The sequence below is a fragment of the Conger conger genome, chromosome 9 (assembly GCF_963514075.1).
Source record: "Conger conger chromosome 9, fConCon1.1, whole genome shotgun sequence".
NCBI lineage: Eukaryota > Metazoa > Chordata > Actinopteri > Anguilliformes > Congridae > Conger > Conger conger.
In genome coordinates, this window is record NC_083768.1 from 56,027,787 (window position 1) to 56,044,046 (window position 16,260).

A 16,260-nucleotide genomic window follows, 5' to 3' on the forward strand; every position below is an offset into this window, starting at 1 on the left:
GTTTGGGGGTGGGGGGGGACAGCCTCAACAGGGATTGGGGAAATGGGTGAAAGGGACGAGTCTGTGATTGGACATCGCAAGGTGGGGGGCTCAGGCCTTGCTAAAGGGGGGGTGTGGGTTTTTCAGTTTGAGGCCTTGTTAAAGGTGTAGGGAGGTGCGTTTTCAGGCCTAGTTGAGGGGGGTTTGGGGGCTGGGTGGAGGTGTGTTAGGGGCTGGGTGGAGGTGTGTTAGGGGCTGGGTGGTGTTGGGGGCTGGGTGGAGGTGTGTTGGGGGCTGGGCGGTGTTGGGGGCTGGGTGGAGGTGTGTTGGGGGCTGGATGGAGGCGTGTTGGGGGCTGGCTGGGCGGTGTTAGGGGCTGGGTGGAGGTGTGTTAGGGGCTGGGTGCAGGTGTGTTAGGGGCTGGCTGGAGGTGTGTTGGGGGCTGGGCGGTGTTGGGGGCTGGGTGGAGGTGTGTTAGGGGCTGGGTGGTGTTGGGGGCTGGGTGGAGGTGTGTTAGGGGCTGGGCGGTGTTGGGGGCTGGGTGGAGGTGTGTTAGGGGCTGGCTGGGCGGAGGTGTTGGGGGCTGGGCGGTGTTGGGGGCTGGCTGGAGGTGTGTTAGGGGCTGGGCGGTGTTAGGGGCTGGGTGGAGGTGTGTTAGGGGCTGGGTGGAGGCGTGTTGGGGGCTGGGTGGAGGTGTGTTAGGGGCTGGGCGGTGTTGGGGGCTGGGTGGAGGTGTGTTAGGGGCTGGGTGGAGGTGTGTTGGGGGCTGGGCGGTGTTGGGGGCTGGGTGGAGGTGTGTTAGGGGCTGGGTGGAGGTGTGTTGGGGGCTGGCTGGGCGGTGTTGGGGGCTGGGTGGAGGTGTGTTGGGGGCTGGGTGAAGGCGTGTTGGGGGCTGGGCGGTGTTGGGGGCTGGGTGGTGTTGGGGGCTGGGTGGAGGTGTGTTAGGGGCTGGGTGGAGGTGTGTTAGGGGCTGGCTGGGCAGTGTTGGGGGCTGGGCGGGGGCGTGTTAGGGGCTGGCTGGGCGGAGGCGTGTTGGGGGCTGGGTGGAGGTGTGTTAAGGGCTGGGTGGAGGTGTGTTGGGGGCTGGCTGGGCGGTGTTGGGGGCTGGGTGGAGGCGTGTTGGGGGCTGGGCGGTGTTGGGGGCTGGGTGGTGTTGGGGGCTGGGCGGGGGCGTGTTAGGGGCTGGCTGGGTGGAGGCGCGTTGGGCACGCTCTCAGGCCTTGTTGAAGGCGGCCAGCACGGCCCAGATCATCTGGCAGGCCTGGGGCTTGCGGCCCTCGGTGTCGGGGTCCCCGTCCAGCAGGGCGCGCGAGCGGGAGGAGGCCACCTCGTAGCGCTCGTCGGGCAGCGGCGTGAGCGCCCCCTCCAGGACGTCGCTGGCGTGCGCCAGCACCAGCAGCGCCAGCGCGCGGCGGTCCATGCGCTGCGTGTCGTTCACCCAGCGCTCCAGCAGGCTCTCCTGCACCCGGCGCACCAGCCGCTGCTTCTCCGTGCCGTTGGTCACCGGGTGCGTGGTCATGTCGAACAGCAGGAAGTTCTGCTTCTCCGTGGTCAGGATGCCCTTCTCCACCAGGTTCTTCGCCAGCCGCTCCCGCACGTTCCGCAGCTGGAAGTGCAGCTTCATGGGGTTCCACGTCTCGCCTGGTCGCCGGGGGAGACGCGCGCGGGGAACGCCAAGGAAAGAAAGCGCCGTGTTACAGACGGCCATCGCACTTCATTAAATTACATTATATTACATTAGATTATTGGCATTTGGCAGACGCTCTTATCCAGAGTGACGTACAGTTGATTAGACTAAGCAGAAGACAATCCCCCCCTGGAGAAGTAAGGGCCTTGCTCAAGGGCCCAACGGCTGTGAGACATTATCCCACGATAAGTCCCAACTTAGCAAAACCAAACCACCTTGTTTACATTTGGTTGATTCACGGTATCAGAGATACGGCAACCTCGTAACCGAGCAACACATGATTAGCACTGTGTAACTCAAAGTTATCGTTTGATTTTAAGGAACTAAATATTTGAACATTTACAAATGTTATGGTAGACTTTAAAAGGCGTAGTGCATCCGTTGGCTTCCGAGCGTGTTGGACAGCAACCCAAGCAGACCTGCAGGCATACTGAAGCGTCTGTCCAGGTCTGGAACCCACGACCCTCCCGGTGCACGGGGCCTCACCTGTGAGGAGGTCGATCCAGCTCTGCACGGTCTCCGGGGGCTCAGTGGCCTTCATGTGTTTCAGGGTCTCGTCCAGGAGCACGTCTCCGGTGGGGGCGGCTGACTTTACCAGCACCTGGAGGGACGGGGGGGGTCTCTGTTAGCGCTCAAAAGTCCACACAGACCGTACCGGCCAATTACGTTCTCTGTTCTCGGCGTTCTGCTGCGGGACCGTCCTCGTTAACTCATTAATGAAAGGGGGTTCCCATCTTTTATTTAATTCAAAGACAAGCTGAAATCTAAATTCACTTTTTCCACTCTATTTTTCCGAAACCATTAAGGTATACATTCCAAAAAAAATCTAATTGTAATACTTGTGTATTTTCCATCCACTTCCTGAAAAACTAGATATTACAAGAGTTTACGTCATCATGTACCAGTGGGCATGCATGTCGATAAAATGTCCGTTAATTGTGTTCCCCTCCAATCAATATCCGTTTCACAAAGGGGGGCACATCCTCGTTTGATCGACTCCCCACCATTCCCCAAAACATATCATGGAGGCTAATGCCCCGCCCACCTTCCATCTTAGGACCCCTAATCCTAATGACTGACATTTTACATTTATACAACAGCGCGATAGCTATTTACAACCCCAGCGCATGAAATCCTGCCAAAACCGACCTGTCGTTGAAGATTTAGTACAATGTAAACGCGTATGAATTATAGCAATTATATAAACTCTCCAATTCAACACGTTGAGTCTCCTGGGAATATTTGAACATTCTTCAGCTGTACAGGACATGCATACGGTCAACTGAAGTGATAAAATGCTCCATTTCATGTTTTATGGATCTATAAAACTGCTACGGCAACACAAAATTGAGTGTGTACTGTGAAAAGCATCACAGCCTTATCAAGAGCCCAGCAACAGCAGTAGTTAGCTCATAGCAATACAAACATCTGTGTCAAGTTTATAGGAGAGCGAAATGTGTTTAAGATTTACTATTGATTTACAAATCGGCATAGACGATAGCCGATTAGCAACACGGCGTCCCATCACAAGCGCTAACTATGGGGAACAGCCTAAAAGAAAGCGGAACGGTAATGAATGGACCGTTGGCAGACTCGCGCATCTCAGGCTGGCGATATGTCATGGTATCACAGAACAGAGACAGAGACGATGGACTTTCTCCGGTTAAGATAAACCTGTGGAATAACGACGTAGGCGCTTTAAACTTGTTCTCCGTACAGGCTCGGTGTCCAGGTGCTTCAAAGACACGGAGAATGTGGAACTTCTTTTTAAGTTTTACGTTTTGACACGGACATTGCAAACAATCGTCTGAATCCCCCCTCTTATAGATTTTTCTTTCCGGTGCTTCAAAGGCAGAGTACGTGGAACGAGTTATTACATTCAACGTTCTGACACCCACATTGCAAACACTTTTATTTCCAGAAGGCTTGATCTTGTTTGTCTAGTCTGTCACTCAGCGCTAGGTTTGGCATAGAATTTAGCGTTGCTAGGCAATTTGACACCACATATCAGCGGCATGCTGAACATGTGTGGGTCCGTCAACAGGACAATAAAATATATTGAATTGTATTTATTACATTACATTACATTAATGGCATTTGGCAGACGCTCTTATCCAGAGCGACGTACAACAAAGTTCATACCCATAACCAGGGATAAGTGCGCTGAAAGAACCTAGAGGGAAGTACAATTTCAACTGCTACCTGTACAACAAAGATTGGCCTATTTGAATTTTTTATTTTATTTTTTTAAACAAACAAAGCAAAAGTAGCCAAACTTAACTTGCCAAACACTGCTTACCTAGCAAAACTAAAAATACCAATACACAAAAAAGTAAATCACAGAAAGACAACAATTAAGGTTCACAGGGAGGGACGGGGAGAGGTGCTGCTTGAAGAGGTGCGTCTTCAGTTTGCGCTTGAAGGTGGGGAGAGATTCTACAGTTATGACCTCAACGGGGAGTTCATTCCACCACCGTGGAGCCAGAACAGACAGTAGTTGTGAGCGTGATGTGGAGGTTCGGAGAGGGGGAGGTGCCAAGCGGCCTGTGGAGGCTGAACGAAGAGGTCTGGCAGGGGTGTAGGGTCTGATGATTTTTTGTAGGTAAGCTGGGGAAGACCCCTTAACGGCTTGGAAGGCTAGCACCAATGTTTTGAATTTGATGCGAGCCATGACAGGCAGCCAGTGGAGGGAAGTAAGCAGGGGGGTGACGTCTGAGTATTTGGGAATGTTGAAGACCAGACGAGCTGCTGCATTCTGGATAAGTTGATGCCGGACGCTGGGAGGCCAGCCAAGAGGGAATGCTTTTCTTTTTGGGAATTATTGAAATGCTACATATTTCTTTGACGTTCGATACAGTCTTAAACGTGCAAGAAATACACTGACATCTTAACAAAGGCAGTCGTCATTTTCTAAATACCCTTGTTAATACGTTTTTTGAGTTTCTTGAGAGTGCAGTGTGATTTAGTCAAATGAAAGCTCTTGAGCCTTCTGCTTATGTTGGCTTTTTACAGTGTTTTAGCGAACAGACAGCCTGACACTCTACAGTTCTACAGGCAGGTCCCCAGCTTACCTCCAAAAAATCATCAGACCCTACACCCCTGCCAGACCTCTTTGTTCGGCCTCCACAGGCCGCTTGGCACCTCCCCCTGTCCAAACTTCCCCCTCCCGCTCACGACTACTGTGTGTTCTGGCTCCACGGTGGTGGAACAAACTCCCCGTGGAGGTCAGAAGAGTAGAATCTCTTTCCATCTTCAAGCACAATCTGAAGACGCACCTCTTCAAGCTGCACCACTCCCTGCCCCTCTGTACCTCCCTGTAAACCTTCTGGGATATTTACTTGTGTATCAGGATGTTTAGTTTGGCAAGGTAAGCAGTGTTTGGTTAGGTAAACAGTTTGTTCATACGTTTGCGTGTTGCGGTATTACAATTTTAAAAAATACATTCCGATGATCAAATAGAGTAGAGTAGAATCTCTTTCCATCTTCAAGCACAATCTGAAGACGCACCTCTTCAAGCTGCACCACTCCCTGCCCCTCTGTACCTCCCTGTAAACCTTCTGGGATATTTACTTGTGTATCAGGATGTTTAGTTTGGCAAGGTAAGCAGTGTTTGGTTAGGTAAACAGTTTGTTCATACGTTTGCGTGTTGCGGTATTACAATTTTAAAAAATACATTCCGATGATCAAATAGGCCCTGGTCTTTAGCTTTGTTGTGCAGGTAGCAGCTGAAATTGTAATTGTAATGAATTGATTAATTAAGTGGAGAGTAACCACGGAAACCAGCAGACCCTTTAGCTCTCCAGGACCAGGGTTGGAGACCACTGCTCTGTATACTCAGAATGGTGCGAGAAACAAAAAAATATTCAGTGGGCGGAAGTTCTGCAGACAAAAATGCCTTGTTGATAGGAGGAGCTCAACGGAGAATGGCCGGACTGGTTTGAGCTGACAGAACGGCTACAGATGACAACCATTTGCGGCAACAGTCACACACGAAGCAAATGGAATGTTCGTTTATCCCCTGAGTTCTACAGCGTTAGCCAAAAGAACAGTTCCACACAGCAAGCAAAGAGAATGTCCTGGTCACACTCACCGAGTTCTACAGCGTTAGCCAAAAGAACAGTTCCACACAGCAAGCAAAGAGAATGTCCTGGTCACACTCACCGAGTTCTACAGCGTTAGCCAAAAGAACAGTTCCACACAGCAAGCAAAGAGAATGTCACACTGGTCACACTCACCGAGTTCTACAGCGTTACCCAGTAGTCCATCATGCGGGCTAACAGTCCTACGCTAAGCAAACACAATGCTCCGTGTACACTCGGAGCTCTGCACGCCCGGCGCGTGGGTACCTTGCGGTCCAGGAGACTCTTCTTCCTCAGGGTGACCGGCTCCAGCTGGACTCGTCCCCGGAGCGCCAGCTCGATCAGAATGCAGCCGCGCAGTCCCGAGGAGATGCAGTCGTTCCAGAAGGACGTGTAGCCCTGGGGACAGCAGAGAGCAACGGAGATCACACGCCAGATCTTACGCCAGATCACACGCCAGATCTTACGCTAGACCGCACACTAGATCTTACGCTAGATCACACGCCAGATCTTACGCTAAATCGCACACTAGATCTTACGCTAGATCACACGCCAGATCTTACGCTAAATCACACACTAGATCTTACGCTAGATCACACGCCAGATCTTACGCTAAATCGCACACTAGATCTTACGCTAGATCACATGCCAGATCTTACGCTAAATCACACACTAGATCTTACGCTAGATCACACGCCAGATCTTACGCTAAATCACACACTAGATCTTACGCTAGATCACACGCCAGATCTTACGTTAATCACACACTAGATCTTACGCTAGATCACACGCCAGATCTTACGCTAGACCGCACACTAGATCTTACGCTAGATCACACGCCAGATCTTACGCTAAATCGCACACTAGATCTTACGCTAGATCACACGCCAGATCTTACGCTAAATCACACACTAGATCTTACGCTAGATCACACGCCAGATCTTACGCTAAATCGCACACTAGATCTTACGCTAGATCACATGCCAGATCTTACGCTAAATCACACACTAGATCTTACGCTAGATCACACGCCAGATCTTACGCTAAATCACACACTAGATCTTACGCTAGATCACACGCCAGATCTTACGTTAATCACACACTAGATCTTACGCTAGATCACACGCCAGATCTTACGCTAAATCACACACTAGATCTTACGCTAGATCACACTCCAGATCTTACGCTAAATCACACACTAGATCTTACGCTAGATCACACGCCAGATCTTACGCTAAATCACACACTAGATCTTACGCTAGATCACACGCCAGATCTTACGCTGAATCACACACTAGATCTTACGCTAGCTCACACACCAGATCACATGCTAGATCACACACTAGATCACACGCCAGATCTTACGCGAGATCTTACGCTAGACCACAAGCTAGATCACATGCTAGATCACACACTAGATCTTACGCTAGATCACACGCCAGATCTTACGCTAGCTCACACACTAGATCTTGCACTAGACCGGTTGGCTCAATTACAACAGGCAAGATCAATCGAGCACAGAAAAGTATTTGAATCCGAAACAATTACATCCAGTATTTGACACCGGTCTGGATTATTGAGGAGTAATTTGACTCCTCTCTGTTTGGGGAAGAGTGTCACCTCCTAAGCTCCCTTGCCCAGCAGAATAATATATGGCAGCAGCCCTGTGTTTGTCATTCTACTTATGTGTGTCTGTCTGGGTATGAAGACGGATGGAAACTTAACAGTTTCAGACAACCACAAACGCTTGTACGAGCCTCCATGATCACGAAATAAAGCTGGGCCAACACCGGAAGTCTGCGTAGGCCTGAATTATTCATATCTGAATTATTCCTCCACAATTATGGACGCGAGGCTGAAAGCCATGGGTGGGGACTCTAATCTAAAATGGGCCGGTGTGGGTTCAGTTGTAGCCCAGAGCTAAAGCACCCTATTCATGTAATTACAATATCCATGTGACTTAATGCTGCCACAAAGACCTGCACATGGCCCTGCCCTTTTCAGGCAAAACTGGACATGCCTGCCATCAGAAACCAACCAGCTTCCAGGGCTCTTTGTACTTTTATTTATGGTATTTACTGCACCTTAATCTAGGACTTTTGAAGTTGTATTAGCCTCAGTACTGTAGTTCCTGAAGCTGTAGATGTCTAAATGCATAAGAGCATGCAGACATGGCCAAGAGGTTCAGCTGTTTTTCAGGTCAAAGAAATGTGATGTGAAGTTACTTTGACCATGGAATGATTATTGGTGCCAGACAGGGTGGTTTGAGTATCACAGAAACTACTGATAACCTGCGATTTCCTCGCACAAGTCTCTAGAGTTTGAAGAGAATGCTGCAAAAAATATATAGAAATAAAATAAAACGTCCATAGAGCAGCAGTTCTGCGGGCAAAAATGTGTTGTTAATGAGAGGTCAGGTTGCAGTTGAAATTGTTGTGCAGGTAGCAGTTGAAATTGTACTTTCAGCGCACTTATCCCTGGTTATGGGTATGCACTTTGTTGTACGTCGCTCTGGATAAGAGCGTCTGCCAAATGCCATGAATGTAGGGAGGCCTGTAGCGTAGTGGTTAAGGTAAATGACTGGGACAGGCAAGGCTGGTGGTTCAAATCGCGGTGTAGCCACAATAAGATCTGAACAGCCGTTGGGCCCTTGAGCAAGGCCCTTAACCCTGCATTGTCTCCTGCTTAGTCTAATCAAATGTACGTTGCTCTGAATAAGAGCATCTGCCAAATGCCGAAAATGTAATGTAATGTAATGTAATGTAATGTCAGAGAAGAAGGACCAGACTGGTCAAACTGACAGGAACCTCTCCACCTCCCTTATGGGTTTGGGAAAGGGTTCTTTCCAATCTTTTATTTTTCACCTCCTTCTTCCTTTCCTTGAATCCTTTCCTATCTCCGAGCTCCACCCACCGGGGGAGGCGAGGAAAGGAAGCGAGAAAAGGAGGTGAGGATGGAGGAATTGAGAAAACGTTTCGTTCGGCAGATGGGCGGAGGTGGATCCACAGCTCAATCATTTACAGGTCACGCAATTTTTTATTTCGGCAAAGGGTGTGTTTCCTTGCTGTAGAGATCTTCAGGGGCCTCCTAGTTCCTGGCACCGAGCTTTATGAAGGAGCATTTAGCAGGCTGGAATGTCCTGAAAGATGGCGGACCTCGATCAAATTCCGAGTCAGCCAAAGGGTAAAGAGACAAGGTGGTGTAAGACAAGTGTCCAAAGTGTCAACACTTCATTTTTCAGTTTTGCTAGATCATATCTGCGGAGACTTTGTTGTCATACCAGCATTCCGTTCAAAACAAAAATATGAGCATATATTATTTTATAAGATAAACCAGCGATATCATGTTTGGAGAAAGAAGACTGCCAAGACACAATCGAAAATGTCGCCTGACACGGTAATATTAAGCAACTTGTCAAACCACATTTTAACGACATCTCAACTCACTTGGATTATAGACGCCTGCACTTCTGCAATTCGACATGCAATTTCCTGGGCGTGTGTCATCAACTTGGAATACTTGGCAGGATTGCCAGGTGCAAATTTGAGAATGCAAACACATCGAATTGATATTGCTTCAAATATACCAGCGTGAACAGGGTTCACATATTTTATTTTATTTATTTATTTTGAAATATGATTGTTGAAAAGCTACCACACACTCTGGCCTGGTCTCATTGGGTAAATGGTTTGCCTGGCATTCAGCAGCTGCTACAGTTAAGTTTTTAATATGATTTATATGGCATCTGAATTTAATTGATTGTTGAAGTCTGCCTCTCCGTTCAGTGTGAAGCACCGCCCACCAACCGCTTAAAGCCACCGATAGGGCAGCCAATACCAAGCCCTGCCCACAATCCATCCCATTTTCATCTACAAGGATGACCACTCACTGCTATTCTATACCGGGGGGAGTCAAACTGCAGGCCTGGAGGGTCACGGCCTCTGAGAGGTTTTGTGATGTTGGCCACCATGGTTAGGCGTTGGACGTCAGGTGTGAGGTCTCTTTACCAAATTAACGACTTAATCACCTGAAACCATACAGCGTAGAAAAATATGTGTCTGTTACACCACCAACTGACATCAAGGCACTTCAGGTGTGGAATGTGACATCCCTGTTATGGTAAAAAATGGTAAATGTTATGTACGATTTTATGTACAATCGATGCTTCTGAACTGACTGTTTTATTCCAATATGTATAGGGAATAACTAATGTCATTGTTCACATGAATGAATGATGTACAAATACATGAATAGAACTGTACAGATTAAGTTCTCAGTAGTAGTTAGTTCGCCACTACATCAGTTCATGCCAATTAACGGAAGTACAGTGTGACCAACAAGTTTCAGTTTAATTCCAAAATCCATGCAGAGTGAGACCTATTCCTGAACAAGTAAATGGTAAACGGTTGCCATTTATACAGCGCTGTACAATTGATCCTTCTCATTCACACACACCAACGGCGATTGGCTGCCATGCAAGGCACCAACCAGCTTGTCAGGAGTATTTGACTGCTCTTACCGCCTGAGCCAATGTCGCCCTGTCGCAATGTGATTATGCAGTACACTAAAGATCTAAAGATACCACGCATCCTCAGAGAATTTACAGGGGCAATGCATTTCAAACTCACGGCGACAGACATCTTAACCTCAAGCACTTTCTGAGGAATGGGCCTACCCGATGTAAACGTACCACAAATCTCCATCTGCCACAGCACGTCTTCCTTTTGACAGGACAATGGACGGCTTTCGGTTGCGCAAGAGCTCCAGAGGGTCCCCGGGAGCCGGTTCAGCAGGTACTGCGTGACTCGAGGGCCGACATTTCACCCAGACACTCCTCCACACCGCAAGCGCACCCTCAAACGCAAAGCACACCCGCTCTCAGGACTCCGATTTAAGGGGGAACGCCAACCGAGATCTGGAGAGTCTGTACTGTTTGTGCATCCCTGATGAAAAAGGCACAGACTCGTTGGCTGCTGCCTGTGACATCAGGCCGGCCTGTAGCGTAGTGGTGAAGGTAAAGGACTGGGACACGCAAAGGTCAGTGGTTCAAATCCCGGTGTAGCCACAATAAGATCCGCACAGCCGTTGGGCCCTTGAGCAAGGCCCTTAACCCTGCATTGCTCCAGGGGAGGATTGTCTCCTGCTTAGTCTAATCAACTGTACGTCGCTCTGGATAAGAGCGTCTGCCAAATGTCAATAATGTAATGTGACATCATATTAGCTTCCGGTAGGGACCTCTAATTGGCTCCTGCATATTACATTACATTATTGGCATTTGGCAGACGCTCTTATCCAGAGCGACGTACAACAAAGTGCATACCCATAACCAGGGATAAGTTCGCTGAAAGACCCTAGAGGGAAGTACAATTTCAACTGCTACCTGTACAACAAAGATAAGGACGAGGGCCCTTTTTTGCCTATGACATCAAATTAGCTTCCACTGAAGACCTCTGATTGGCTCTCCTGCCTATGACCCCATATTAGCTTCCGCTGATGACCCCTGATTGGCTCCAGCTGAAGATATCATATTGGCTATTGGCTGCCGCTGATAACCTCTGATTGGCTGCCGCTGGCTAGAACACAGCGGGCCTTTGCAGCTTCAGTTGCGGCGACAGCACCAGCAGTCAGGGACAGACACAGTGGCGGAAGCCATTTTGAATACGCCATTCTCCGTCCTCAAGGTTGCGTTGGGAGCACACTGTGACACGTATCCAGCGAGATTCTGGTCAGGCTGCCGCCACAGTCAACCCTGGAGACAACGCTGTAGATAGCAGAGTGTTTACATATTTACAAGCGGCGCAAGCTGGATTTCAGCCAGCCGAGGTTCATAACTCAAGTCACAGCCACTTATGTATGCTCTTACTCTCTCACACGCTCTCTCACTCACACACGCACACACACACACGCACGCAGTGTCGTGTGTCAAGGTACACACGCCTAATTCACCTTACGGTGAGGTTTGTTCGAGGCACGCTGTGCAAGACGATCCGACCCAAGTCAGGACACACACCTGTCCACACAGGTGTTCACGCCACAACGACGGACAGACGCCTCACATCCTCTTCCTCCCGGCCGTTATGGACTCCGCCACGTTTAATCGCCTCACGGGACAGCCGTCAACACCACTTCCTGTTTCGTGTCGCTTTAATCCTGAGAGACCAGAACGACAACTGGCAGTGCATCAAGGAGTGCAGTGACATGGATTGTGGCCAAAACGTACAAACGTACAAACGTACATATGCGTGTTACATGGAGGAGTGCTCATGGGGAGTCATCACGAAGCTACTGAGAAAGTGAGGCCTAGAAGTGAGGATATTTCTCATCAAACATCTATTTTGTGAGCTAGTGACGTATGTAACAAAATACTATTCCGTAAAAACGAGTAGTAAGCTAGTAAACTGGCGTCGTCCCCAAGGCAACCTTTTGTCTGATTTTCAGCCAACACTGCGCGACACTTCCGACGGATATCGATGACCACATGCAGGTGCATGACCCTCAAAACCGCCGGCTCGACGTCCAAACTGTCCAAACTGTCCAAACGGCCAAACTGTCCAAACTGCAAAACTGTCAAAATGGCCAAACTGTCCAAACGGCCAAACTGTCCAAACTGCAAAACTGTCCAAACTGCCAAACTGTCCAAACTGTCCAAACGGCCAAACTGTCCAAACTGCAAAACTGTCAAAACGGACAAACTGTCCAAACGGCCAAACTGTCCAAACTGCCAAACTGTCCAAACTGCAAAACTGTCCAAACGGCCAAACTGTCCAAACTGCCAAACTGTCCAAACGGCCAAACTGTCCAAACTGCCAAACTGCAAAACTGTCCAAACTGCCAAACTGTCCGAACTGCATCATTTCCATCCTGGGACATGTTACGCAACACGTTGTCACTGAAGCATAAACAAGCATTTACCGGAGACCATCTGTCTGTGTCACACTGCCTGCAAAGCCAAACTGTACATACTAAAACAGAGAGGGGCATCCTGCGCGCAGGGGCGACCAGCTGGCTGAACAGGACACTGCAATGTGCAGCATTGCACAGGAGCATCTTGACAGTTTAGTGACCATCCTCTTTTTTTAAATTTTTTTTTAGCCCCTTCGCCCCTATTCCACAACAAGAAAAGCCAGCCTTCGAAAGCAGGTATGCTATAATTGTGTTTCTTTCAAATCACAAGCTTTCACAAGAACTGGGAGAACTGGGAGAACTGGTATTCTCTGCATGCTTTCCTCACAATCGCGGTTAGCGCAGACGAGTCGAGGAGGACCTGAGCTCCGCCGCAGGGCTGGGTTAAGCCGATTGTCTTTGACAGTGAGGTCAGTGGGGCCACTGTTCTGAGATCAGCCCTGTTGGACAGGCAGCTTATTTCAATTCAATTCAATTCAATTCAATTCAATTCAATTCATGTTTGTATAGCGCATTTCACAGATGACACTTTCCAGAGTAACACAGGAGAGAATGAGACATATCATTACATTACATTACATTATTGGCATTTGGCAGACGCTCTTATCCAGAGCGACGTACAGTTGATTAGACTAAGCAGGAGACAATCCTCCCCTGGAGCAATGCAGGGTTAAGGGCCTTGCGCAAGGGCCCAACGGCTGTGCGGATCTTATTGTGGCTACACCGGGATTAGAACCACCGACCTTGCGGGTCCCAGTCATGTACCTTAACCACTACGCTTCAGGCCGACACGACATAGCATATGAGGTAAACGACCCCCTTAGGGGAGAAAAACCCTCAAACAGTGGCGAGAAACCGGCCTATAGGGGCATGCCCATCCTCCGCGGGCCTATAGGTTTAATGTATGGAGCTAGTAGGTGAACTAGGAATTCCATATGGAGGGGCGTAGGGTCTGAGTTAAGGGCCCAACAGCTGTGCGATCTGATCACGGCCACACTGGGGCTTGAACCAGCAACCTTCGGGGTCCCAGTCATGCGCCTCAGTCACTAGGCTACTGGCTCTATAGCTCCCCTACCTCCTTATCTTTTAGGCCCAGGAGCAGGATCTCCTCCATCAGCGTCAGGCGGATGTCCTTGGAGTCGTCCTGGTCCTCCTCCGGGTGGTCCCCGCGGCCCGCGTCGTCGTCGTCGTCCTCCTCCCGCCGCACGATCACCGCCTCCGTCCGACGGTTCCGAAGGGTCAGCCCGCTCATTCTACCGCCGCTGCCGGGACCGCTGCGCTACGACAGGACGGACGGGCAGAAGCAGGAGTTACAGGAATACCGCGAACTCGCATTACATGTTCACACCCGCCTGAGTGAACACTCGAGGATAACACCACCTTATCAGATGTTTTACCGGACATAGTCTACATTACAAAACTATATTTGTATTTACGTAAGGGCCTAATTGACATTTAAGTGTTTGTTTGAGGACCTGGACAAGTAGGTCTAGCTTATAACACTATTTTATTATGACACTCATATGCGCAGGAATAACTCCCCCATTGTCTTTGAGGAGATAAGGAGACTGATGTTTGCCATGGAAACCGTGCGCAAATGACTGGTGTCAGATACAAGTGACTCTTGCGAAGTATATGACCGGACACTGACGGTCCTGTCGCCGACACAAGGTGCCATGGAAGCACTGTGGGAAAAGCTCGTCCAAAGCAAGCTTCATTTAGACTGACCGGCGGCGTGTCGCGTTCAAGCTAGCATGGCATTCTTCCCTTTGTCGCCAGTATCGAGTATCGATATGACCTCCATATCTTGCATGCGAAAAAAAACTGGTTTGTTCAGCGACTGTCACGCTAGGCAACAGTTCAGAAACAGCTCAAGGGTGCGCTAAGAAACACAGTGTAGCCTAGTGATTGGAGCTGGTTATGACCATCCAGATTGTGCGACATCAAAAAGTGCACTCGTATACTGCTCGAACTTGATGTTCAAGTTTTGCATGTCAAATTTGCATAGCATGCAGTTTTTATTTTCATTTCATTGTATTTGGATTGTTTGTATATGCTTTTTTTTAGCAACCAAAAATCTCCCCCTAAAAATCCCGTGAGATCTACCTACAGTAGCCTTTGCCGATAGCTACAGTTGCTGCAATTTTAGTAACTTTAAAAGACTAACGCAACTCTTGCGAGTGAGGCTATATGACACACAATTCTTACCAAGTTACAAGTTACACGCTATACTGATAACCGGTCCTTACTTGTGGTCTAACTCGTGAGACAAGATGATTATTGCGGACCAATAAATTGAGAAGTGGATGTAAACTCGTTCGCGGGCTCGCCGGCATCTATTGCCGATGACATGTGCTGTCAGGTAATCGGTCATCCAAACTTGAAACCCAAAAATTAACTGGTATTATCCAAAACAGCTAGGTAACATTTCCTCAATTTATTCGATCATACAACAATACTTATTCCGGAGCCAAATAGAAACATTCTGGGAACAATTTTAGAGTAATTTAAGCCACGGGGTAGGAACACGTCATAAAGACGTCTAACGAAATGGAAACATTTTGATAGTAATCTAACCATATAGTTACAGTTGTAACTAAGCTGTACGAAGTGGAGCAACTTCAGATAGCTTAAACTTGCTAACTCGTTAAAGATGCTATGCTTAACAATACAAACACTCGTATTAAGTTTCCACTTACTGTCAGAATCCTTGTATTCCGTATTATTTTGTAGTTCTTGCCGCCTACCAGTTGGGATCGGTTAAATGTTTCATCCAACTTTTTTGTGTTGACAGCCCGCTCGTATTAGCAAGCTATTCGGCTGCTAGCTACTTCCTCGAGTTCTAGCTTAGTAAATATATAAAACTTCCTGTTAGTCATTTGCAGCCTAGCTTGATAGCCCTCGGCGAATTGCTGCTGGAGACCTTGTCCAATCACAGTGAGAGTTATCAGGAACTGCCCAATCGCATAACTCCAAGAATATACATCTTCACCACATATACCAGGAATTTATCCGGAGTCCGAATATTCAACCAGATTGACACTAGTTTCACCAAATAGGCTTTAAGGAAAAATGCTTTAAAAATATTTGCGGCTGTGAAGGTCTTAAACGCGAATGGGATAGTTTTTCCAGACAAATTAAGCGTTATTTCTGATCAAGGGGTAAAATTGATCATGCAATCACTGTATTCCGTTATATTATTTATTCATTTCAACGACTCGCCAGGTGTAGGCTAGGCTATTGTTACATCATACCTTTCTTCGAAATAGACAACAACAGCAAAAATAGGCTAATAAAATAATAATTTCGAAAGTAATAAATAGCCTTTTGGATGGCAATTGGATATTCCAAATTGTACGTAGCCAATCACGAGTTGGGAGCCAAATTATAAATAAATAAATAAATAAATAATACGCGCACATTTCCGATATGCATGTAGCCTACTACAAGTAGCAAGCTACTTGGTAAAGTGCAAACGCAGTTCTCATACTGTATTGGAATATCAGTTGCTTTGGCGAAAAATTGCTCGTATTTGAATGCAAATGAAGAACGCATAGGCGATACTCTTTTCTCCATCCAAACTCAAAATAAGTTCCATGCTAATGATCCTTG

At 48.1% G+C, this 16,260-nt stretch overlaps 1 protein-coding gene across 2 annotated transcripts; it reads right to left on the reverse strand.

Moving 5' to 3' along the window:
• Positions 1-1,019: 1,019 nt before the first annotated feature.
• Positions 1,020-15,488, reverse strand: LOC133136641 (Golgi phosphoprotein 3-like A). Of its 2 annotated transcripts, none has more exons than XM_061254287.1 (5): positions 15,348-15,488; positions 13,724-13,922; positions 6,013-6,144; positions 2,153-2,267; positions 1,020-1,620 (listed from the first exon to the last, which is right to left on the reverse strand). In XM_061254287.1, the coding sequence occupies exons 2-5, from the start codon at positions 13,898-13,900 to the stop codon at positions 1,193-1,195; spliced, it is 852 nt and encodes a 283-aa protein (XP_061110271.1). In that variant the 5' UTR covers positions 13,901-13,922; positions 15,348-15,488; the 3' UTR covers positions 1,020-1,192. The 2 variants fall into 2 exon arrangements, with proteins under 2 accessions (XP_061110271.1, XP_061110270.1); XM_061254286.1 differs by having other exon boundaries at positions 1,021-1,620; positions 13,724-13,927.
• Between the last annotated feature and the right edge of the window lie 772 nt (positions 15,489-16,260).